The 9,703-nt window shown below is 39.6% G+C and overlaps 1 protein-coding gene across 1 annotated transcript; it reads right to left on the minus strand.

Moving 5' to 3' along the window:
• Positions 1-6,469: 6,469 nt before the first annotated feature.
• LOC121742460 (vesicle-associated protein 4-2-like) lies at positions 6,470-8,967 on the minus strand. The gene is made up of 7 exons (XM_042135596.1): positions 8,506-8,967; positions 7,806-7,876; positions 7,569-7,650; positions 7,356-7,474; positions 7,076-7,153; positions 6,870-6,989; positions 6,470-6,786 (listed from the first exon to the last, which is right to left on the minus strand). Exons 1-7 carry the CDS (start codon positions 8,771-8,773, stop codon positions 6,733-6,735), a joined length of 792 nt encoding a protein of 263 aa, XP_041991530.1. The 5' UTR covers positions 8,774-8,967; the 3' UTR covers positions 6,470-6,732.
• Positions 8,968-9,703: the final 736 nt, after the last annotated feature.

A 9,703-nucleotide genomic window follows, 5' to 3' on the forward strand; every position in this document is an offset into this window, starting at 1 on the left:
TTTGAATTATGTTTTGGACTAGTTATTAACTGAATCATCTTCATCCGACCGACTCACTTTTTGTTTTCCTCATCTTTTAATTAGATTACTCTGCTCTGCCAGACAACCTAGGTGCAAGCTCCATAATCCATCACAATTTCCGAATCAATATCTTTGAAAGAAGTTGAAGATTTTTTCAATTGATTGGAGATGGATAGGATCCTCGATTTAGTAAATCTCACCGAAGATCATCTCCAATATCATAATATCTTTTATTTTAGTTAGTTCTCTTTATTTATTTTCAATATCTTTTGTATGCTTTTATTTAATTATCTTGCTTGATTAACAAGATACGTTTTAGGGTTTAGAATTCTACAAATTATAGAATTCTATAGTATTTTGATTCATTGAGAAATAAAGTTAAAACTTATTCTCATTTCGGTTCTGGCAGAAATTGCCCCTAGCACTTCAACTAGGGTTTATCGTTTTCTTCGTCTCACTACAAATCGTTGGTGCACGATTTCCTAGGGTTTTTTCTAGAAACCCAAGTTTTTGTTGAAAACCTTAATTCACATACATACACCTGTCCTTCTACATAACCATGCCTTTTCTCAAGGAATCCCAAAACCACCACCAAACCATCGATGATATGCTCTTGGAATTAAAACGGCTGATCAAAACTCAAAATCAAGCCTTCGCGGAAAATTTCGAGCAACAAACGCTGATCAAGGAGGCTCCGGACAGCCTTGCTGAGCACTCACCTCCGCATCAGCGACCACCCGATGTCGCGGCACCTATGCGGGGTGGGTCATTCCCGCCGTCGGTCACGCAGGCACCGCTGGGTATCAAGCCCCACTCCCTACCACGTCTCCGCCTCGAGCCACCACGTTTCGATGGAGAGAAGGCCCCCGGTTGGATCCAAAAGATCCAAAAGTACTATAACCACCACTACACACCGCTAGATGATCGTCTTTATCTTTCACAATATTTATTTGATCAACCAGCATCGGATCGGAGAGAATATTGGGTGGAAACTAATAGAGGAAAGGGTTGGGATGATTTCTTGTTAGCCGTAGAGCAGCGGTTCGATCCCGAATTTATAAACCCTATGCGGCGACTGCCTCGCCTGGGCTATCTATGGGGACGGAACGGACCGGTCGTGACCAACAGAAGCCCAACCGCAAAACGGCGTATCCAGTCGCGATCCGAGAACCCGATCATAAGTCACCGCAACGAAAAGAGGAGATCACACAAGAGGAAGCTAGACTTGGAGATGTCATAGTCAATATTGGAGTTACATTCGACCAACCAGGTGTTGCCTATGGTCCAGAATTGCATGAGGGGATTACACATATAGCTGATGAAATGCAACCACTTACCTTCAGACACGTTTTTGGATCTGATTTCACACGAAATTGATGCTAGCGTTACGGTTGTGAACTCGGAGAGACGCGATAGTTCTATGGAGGCAGAAGTGGTTGTTCCTACGGTTTCTAATGAACATCGACCTGAAACCACTATTGATGCTAAGCAATTGCGACATATTCTTCAATTCTTGATGCCGCAATAGAATCCGTTCTTCATATTATGCCACACAAATTTGTAGCATGGACGTGATTGTGTATGTTGAGAGTTTGGAATCGAATGAAGCTGTAGGGATCAGACTATCCGGATTCACTAATTACCGAGACCTCTTTGGTCTTGTACAAGATAGCTCAGTCAAATTCTCACCCACGCGACTGATTTACACAAGTACAAATACTAGCTATTACTATGGTAACTAGCTAATGATCTCGGACCATGCAATCATCAACCGAATGCATCCACAAGCCTCGGAGAACCCTGCACACTTGAAAACCCTATTTAGTAGACAAGGAGAGATCCTCTCGGATCTAAATAGAACATGCAGAAATAAGAGAGAACACAAAGGATTCGAATAGATCTAGTAGCTGTGGCTCAGCCACCCGCTAATAGTACAAATCTATTCACCAGAATCCAAGGGAGCACATCCGGTTCCTCAAGTGATTAACCTCACACACCGGATACCAACCCCAAAACACTCCTCAACACCGGATCTAAACTCTCACCGAACACAAACTCAAGAAAACCTCTCAAAACAGAAACCCTAGTTTTTCCAGAACACAAGCAACCGAACCAGTTGCTTTCTCCCACACTCACACAACATCAATCACTATAATAACCGTGATAGATCATTGTAAACAACCAGAGATTCATCTGAGAAGAAGAAAGAAGCAAGAGAATCACAGCAGACTCGAGAGAGCAGAGAGAGAAACGAGAGAATGTCGAATGAATGCGGCGAAGGTGAGAGGAGTGGGGAGCATATCAGCAGCCAATTTGGCTAGGGCAAGCACAGGCCCAATACAGTAGGGGCGGCGCGCCGTCCGCCCCGGAGACGCCGCCGCGACTGACTATAGTGGGAGAAGCGTCTGCCCCGGTGCGAACGCTTGTGTTGGGGTGGAAGGGCGATAGGCGAGTAGACGCCGAGGACATGCTGGGCGCGGTCGGCGTGCCGACCTACTGCGCGGCGGTGAGCGGCGCGCCGATTGCCGGAGGACACTTTTTTTTTCTTATTTTAAAAAAATTATTTAATTTACCTATAAATACACCCCATTTCCCTCATTATTTTCACACCATTCCAACTCTTTATTCCTACTTTCTCTCCCTAAAATTTGTGGATTGCACTGGTATTAAAAGATGGACGATTTGTGGAATGACGCGTGGAATTCTCTAATTCAAGAGGTGCAGAGGGAAGCCGACGAGGAGGATGCGACGCTGGCGGCGGAATTGGCGGAGGCCGCGCTCCCTCGTGCGATTCATCCTTGTCGGACAATCCCACAAGACCATAGCGGAGCGCACCAGCGGCTGATGGCAGACTACTTTGGTGATAACCCCCGTTACCCACCAGAGATTTTCCGTCGGCGTTTCAGAATGTCGCAACAACTCTTCACCCATATAGCGACGAACTTGGCGGCGCGGTACAGGTGCTTCATCCTCCGGAGTGATTACACTGGCCGGATCGGGCTGTCTACTTTTCAGAAATGCACCGCTGCAATTAGGCAGCTTGCCTATGCCGGACCGGCTGATATGTTCGACGAATACCTACAGATGGATGAGACGACTAGCCTAGAGGTGCTCAGGCAATTTTGTAAGGGCATCCGGGAAATCTTTGGTCCGGAGTTCCTACGAAAGCCAACCTCTGATGAGTGCCAGAGACTGCTAGATATGCACGGTTCGGTGCACGGTTTCCTAGGGATGTTAGGCAGCATCGAATGCATGCATTGGGAGTGGAAAAACTGACCGGTGGCGTGGAAAGGCCAGTTCACTACTGGTTTCAAAAGCAAATGTCCATCGATGATTCTAGAAGCCGTTGCTGACTACCGTTTGCGGATCTGGCATGCGTATTTCAGTGTTGCAGGTTCGAACAACAACATCAACGTTCTGCAGTCATCGTCTCTCTTAAATGAAGAGTGCTGGGGGGAGGGTCCAGAAATCAGATTCGTAGCCAACGGAACGCAGTACCACATGGGATACTATTTGACAGATGAGATATACCCTCGTTGGCCCGTATTCGTCAAGACAGTTCACCAGCCGGTTGGACCGAAGAAACAATATTTTACGCGAAAACAAGAGGCTACTAGGAAGGACGTTGAGCGAACTTTTGGTGTGCTCCAAGGGCGATGGGCCATTATACGGTGCCCGGCACGAGTTTGACACAAAGATGATGTCGCGAATATTATGTTAGCATGTATCATATTGCACAATATGATAATAGAAGATGAAGGATTTGCTGTAGCGCGCTGGACACCGGAAGATGGTGCAAGTACAAGTCACAGTGTTACCTCCGTGCCGATACAGATGGGTGTACCACATAGTAATGAATATCTGCTCCAATGTTTCACTGATATGCGCAGGAGCACAGCACATACCACACTCCAGGCCGATTTGATTGAAGAGGTCTGGGCACGTAGGGGAGGGGGCGCAGCGTGAATAACATGTGTGATTTTCCATAGATTAAATTTTCGTTGTATAATTTTCTCATTACTTTAATACGATGAAAATTTAGTGTTCAATTTTAATTTATTTAATTGTAGCCGTTTTTTTCTAATTATGTATAGTCCGATAATTTTAATTATAATTGAATTAAAATATACAAAAGAAATAAAGTAAAATGTGGCTAAAAAAAGTGTCCACTATTACTGCAGAAACTTTTTTTTATGGCCGCGAACAAATCAGAAGTGGCTGTGGACAAAAAATGTGACGGGGTGATAGTGTCCACCCTATCTTGGATGCTCTTATTATATAGATAAACTCTACGACGTTGACGTGTATTATTATAATGAAGAATATATATGCAATCAATATCTCTTAAGGTCGTAGTTGACTGTACATTGCATCAACTCTGTTTATTCTTACCGTTGTATTTTGACTATTGACAGATTGGCGAATATATGAACTCCATTTTATTTTTATTTTTATTTTCACGTTTTTTTCTTTAATTTTAAGTTAGAAACGATTATAAAAGCATTTACAACCATTTTAGATAATTAAATAAAACTCAAACCCATTTTAGTGTCTAATTAAATATTTTACTTAAATTAAACACTAATACTATAAATAATATAATAAGATATATTCATAAATATAAAAATCACATAATTTTAATAAATTCTATACATTATTTGAATCAAGTTAATAGGTGTAAAATCGTGTAATATGGGCTAATCCACTAATAAATAACAGAGTATTAAATAGCATTAGTTAGGTTATTAATAGTATTTCTTTTCTTCTTCCTTCCATGGCCGCCTACATTCTGTAAGATTTTTCAATGCTTTTTTTTTTTATTTCTTTTCATTCTCTTTTTCTGTTTTAATAAATATAGAATGATTTGGACTTTTGATTGTAATAAATCATAATTTTAAAAATAATTTATGATTGTTTTAATGTAAAACTTAAATATATTTATTTTTTATTGTAATTTTAGTTTAGCATTATCATTGGAGATGCTCTAAAATAGTAACATTAGAACATCCGTGCAACGGTGGCGGATTGCAATGTCCGATGAATTTTCAACAAATATAATATTTGAGCATGTAGAAATACCTCCCATGTCTAATTCAATGGCGGATCCAGGAGTTGAATATCGTGGAGTTGGAAAAAATGGAGTATAATAGTAAAATAATTAATTTTTAAAAATTAATTTTTAATATTAGTATTTATATTCGGAAATGACATAATGTTATCTATAATATCAAAATTTTCAAAAATTATAATTTTTAAAAATAATTTAAGTATGTATAATAAGGTTAAAATGTTATATTTTATTGTAATAAAATTAGAAAAAAATAAAGAAATATCACTATATATTAGTAGTATACTATGCAAGTATGTGTTTAATTTAAATAAATTAATTAGTGGAAATGTCAATAAAGTATTTATATACAAAATTGATTAAATGGCTTAAATTGTTTAAAAGTGAAGTTAGGCCAATATCAATACATTTTTGCTTGATTAATTTGAAATAATACAAATAAAGAAATACTCCCCCGTCCATGAAAATTTATCATTTATTTCCTTTTTTGTCCGTCACTAAAGATTTGTCACCTTTCACTTTTTTTCATTTTTGGTAGTAGATCTCGCATTCCACTAACTCATTCTCACTCACATTTTATTTAAATTAATATATAAAAGTATGACTCACATGCTATTAACTTTTTCAACCCACTTTCTATCACATTTCTTAAATCTCGTGCCGGGTCAAATGGTGTCAAATTTTAAGGGACGGGGGGAGTACAATAAAACTTTAAAGTTTATTTATAGTACAAAATTTGAAATAGCTATAGATAACTAGAGTAGGAATGTGTCAATTTTTTTAGCGTGCCACCTAGTATTTTCTTCTATTTAAATTTATAAGAATAAAAATAATAAGTGTAGAGGACTTTCTCTACTCCCCAGTAATCTCTCTCTCCTCATCACAACATGATCTCAGAAAACAAATCTGAAAAGGCCTCTCTCCTCTTTCATTTTCGCCTTCTTGGTCGCCGCCTCCATTGCCGCTGCCGGATTTCAGACACGGCTGCCACAGCGTAGTTCCTCCTCATCTCTTGCTCACCTCGTCATCAATTCTCTGTGTTCGGTAAAGGGGCGGTGGAACAGACGCCATAGGGTCGAAGGCAAACTTTTCGACTACTGTCCGGGAGCGATGGTGGGGTCGGCCGACCCCACTCGGATCCGCCACTGGTCTAATTTGTACTCCAAACAAAATTAAGGCCAGTCTAGGTGGCGCTCTTAGTCTATCCAATACTAAGAGAAACATAGATAAAATATCATATTCAGTTCATAGATATAAAAGTCTAAAAATATCCTCCTAAATGTGGAAAAAAGTATGAATGTAGAAAACGAAAGTGATGTCAATTAATAGGGGACCGACCGGGAGAGTATTGGCAAGAAAGTAAGGTTACTACATAATCCATAATCCATATTAACTTGATTCCTTTACTAATTGAATATTTCTAGGCCGAAAACTTTTTTAGATCCACACAAGATTTTTTAAGTTGAGAAAAAACTGCAGATGTATATGCCAACAAGCCAAATACTCAAATTCAATTGCAACCGCCACATCACTCCTAGTCAATACTTTGGCGGGACACAGCTTTCACAATTATGGAATAACTAAATACACTCATGCAAGTACAATGCCGTAAAAAAAATTATCCGATCAGGTACACAAGACTTTTAGGAAGAAACTTCCACTTGCTGTCGAGCCAGGTATCGTTCTCGTCTTTCTTTCTGCATAGAGGAAGAATATATAGATCAGTCGAAAATGACACGATACCACTTTGTACAAGCAATTTTAAGGTGACATGGCTCACCCATTCGTCAATCACAAGTCCTTCTCCAACAAACTTTGGCCCTGTGTCCTCTGAGGGCTTCTTCCGAGCTTCAAGTTCAGCCTCAGCTTCAGCTAATTGCCGCTTTAGTTTCTCGAGAGCCTTCAAGTATAACGCAAAACTGATCAGCATTTCTAATTATATCAATTGTATATTAGATACACATGATTAACAACATAATAACTTACAGGACTGGGGAGTTCAACATCCAGAAAAACTACCCGAAGTATCTGCTCGACAGCTACTTGATCCTTGTGCTCATCGAACTGTGTTGAAACAAAATCAGAACATCATAGTGCGTACATAGAGTTGAGTGAGACTTCATTCAACTAAACAAACAACTCCAGAAAGTTGACTGGTGCACATGTGTTTCTTTGCAAGGCATATTAGAAACAAACAACTGCCTGTTTTCAAATGAGTGTTGCCATTGCAAGCAGTTTTATGCATGAAAAAGAGGTAGTGACAAACCAATTCTGGCACATAGTCCATTTCTTCCTTCACTTTTAGGCTCATTATTTTGAACTTCACCCTGCTTTTCTGATCCATAGGCTTTTCATTGTTCTCTGGAACTTCTACAAACTTGAAGACTGATTGAAACAACCAACACCAATAATGAAAGATTTATAAGGTTAAAAACATCAAATAATGTATGGGATGGGAGAGGGGGTTCAAGAAGAATACCGGTTGCTATTATACTCTCGCCGGGAACAAGAATGGCCCCAGGAGGACGCATGAAACAGCTCTTTGGTTCTGTGGTTTGAAACTAAACGACCAAATATAAACAACTCTCAGAACAAACAACCAGCCAGAGTATTTTCATATGATCATTAGTTCTCCAAATAAAGCTAACTTAAGATTTACAAACGTCACACAGATTACAAGCTGGTAAGAAAGATTATGAATAAATGAGTGAAGTACCTTGAAAGCTACAAGAGACTTGCTTGTATTCTTTATTTTGATAGCACTTCGAACTTGCTTACCAGGCTCATCTGAGTGGAGTACAAAATAAGTAAATAAATAAAAACAGTGCAATCTCAAACTTCGAAATTTAAAGATTAGTTAGAATTTTCTCTCGACATCTCCCGGTTGGCAAACAACTCTCACATTCATGTCAGTTACTGGTGATTAAGGTAATTCTTAAAATTGACACCATAAAAGGAAAACTACCCAAAGAAATGCTTAGGCTTAGACCTTTCTGCGATGGTAAACAATGGAAAGTCGAATCTACGAATGTAAACACACTTGATCTTCTCTCCTAGTAAGCTTAGCACTACCCCATCAATTCAAATGTAGGAAATAATAAAGGACAATAACCAATTCAAGTCAAAGTAACCCTAATCTAGTTTAATTTTCTAAAGGCACTAACAAATTGCTTTCAACCAATATAATACCTAATGTGTAACACATAAACAAAATTATATTAGTGCTGAATCAGATAACTAGAAAATCCAAAGAGAAAATGACAGATTAAAGCAATCTACAAATGATAAATGTTAGATCAAGTTTAACTAAATCAGGAAAAAAAAAGATAAAGTTCTGTTTAAAAACAGATATTATCAGCAGCCAAATCCAATACGCTAACTTAGAGTGAAGGGGAATAGGAGAGAGGAGAGCATACATGGAAAATAGAGCTTATTGGATGGATCGAGCTTCAGACGCCGGCGCGTGGGGAGCAGAGATCTAGCCACCGACGAAACTGAGCTACCAGCCGCAGCGTGAGCACCCGATCCCTCGACCTGAGAATGAGTAGCGTTGCTGCCGTGGCCATAATTATGCTGATAATGAGCGAAATCGGAGGAAGAAGACGACGCCGGCTGCGAGTTTCGGAAGGGCATTTTGAATAGCCCCCAAACTTTTCCGTCAGATTTATCGTCGGCAGTTGGCATCCGTCGCCGGTCACCTAAACAACGTCGCAGTGGAAGGGGGTTTTGATTTGGGTTTCAAGCTCTCGAGAGTGCGACTTTTCTAAAGTTCTTCGTTGGTGCGGTATGAGCTTATCATTTTTAACTGGCGATTGTACTTTTTTTTTTAATTTCTTTCTTTTTTTTCTGTGTCGTCTTTTGCTTTCAGTTGAGGTCGTTTTAATAATTGTAATCGGATTTGAACTTTGAATGAATATGATTTAAATTTTCTAACTTTTATTGAATTTGAATCATGTGCTGTAATGAGTATTGGCAGTTTAATCGTGGATGCATTATTAGTTGAGAAATAAAGTTTCATTCAAATAAACCTATAATTGACAAGTGTAATAATGCCGAGAAGGAAAAGGTGCATTGATTAAAGTAGGTAAGGTAACATTAATCTTATATGGTAGCTGCCCAAATCCATATCAACCATGCAGCTATGCCTAAAACGACCAACTAATTTTGTTGTTAGGGCATTAGCAATGGGGCGTCCTAAGGCGCGCCTTCGCCTAAAACGACCAACTAATTATGTTGTTAGGGCATTAGCAATGGGGCGCCCTAAGGCGCCACGTCAGCAGTTTTATCCTCCTACCTCCCCACCTGCAGTTGGGCGCCTTAAGGCGCGTCCTATGGCGCGCCACGTCATCATTTTTTTAATATGTACAAAATTCATACGAATTAAAAAAAAATAATACATTAAAATACGAATTTCAAAAACTTCATTTCATTTAATAAAAATTAATACATTACAATGCGAATTAAAAAAAAACGCAAACTCAGCCGCCGCTGCCGCGGCCGCAGTCGCCGCCTCCTTCTCGCGCTGCATTTGCGCATAGCATGCCGCCATGGCCTCTTCAACGGCTGCATCTAATGCTTCGTCAAGCGAACCACCGGATTCAGACGAACTAGAAC

Source organism: Salvia splendens, chromosome 7, assembly GCF_004379255.2.
Source record: "Salvia splendens isolate huo1 chromosome 7, SspV2, whole genome shotgun sequence".
In the NCBI taxonomy this organism is placed as follows: domain Eukaryota; kingdom Viridiplantae; phylum Streptophyta; class Magnoliopsida; order Lamiales; family Lamiaceae; genus Salvia; species Salvia splendens.

Excerpts from the sequence above, each read along its gene's own strand:
- LOC121742460 (XM_042135596.1), bottom strand. The coding sequence starts at position 8,773 with ATGCCAACTGCCGACGATAAATCTGACGGAAAAGTTTGGGGGCTATTC. Across the intron at positions 7,475-7,568 it reads CGAGAGTATAATAGCAACCG|TCTTCAAGTTTGTAGAAGTT; the intron begins GTATTCTTCTTG and ends TGTTTCAATCAG. Across the intron at positions 7,154-7,355 it reads TGGACTATGTGCCAGAATTG|TTCGATGAGCACAAGGATCA; the intron begins GTTTGTCACTAC and ends GTTTCAACACAG.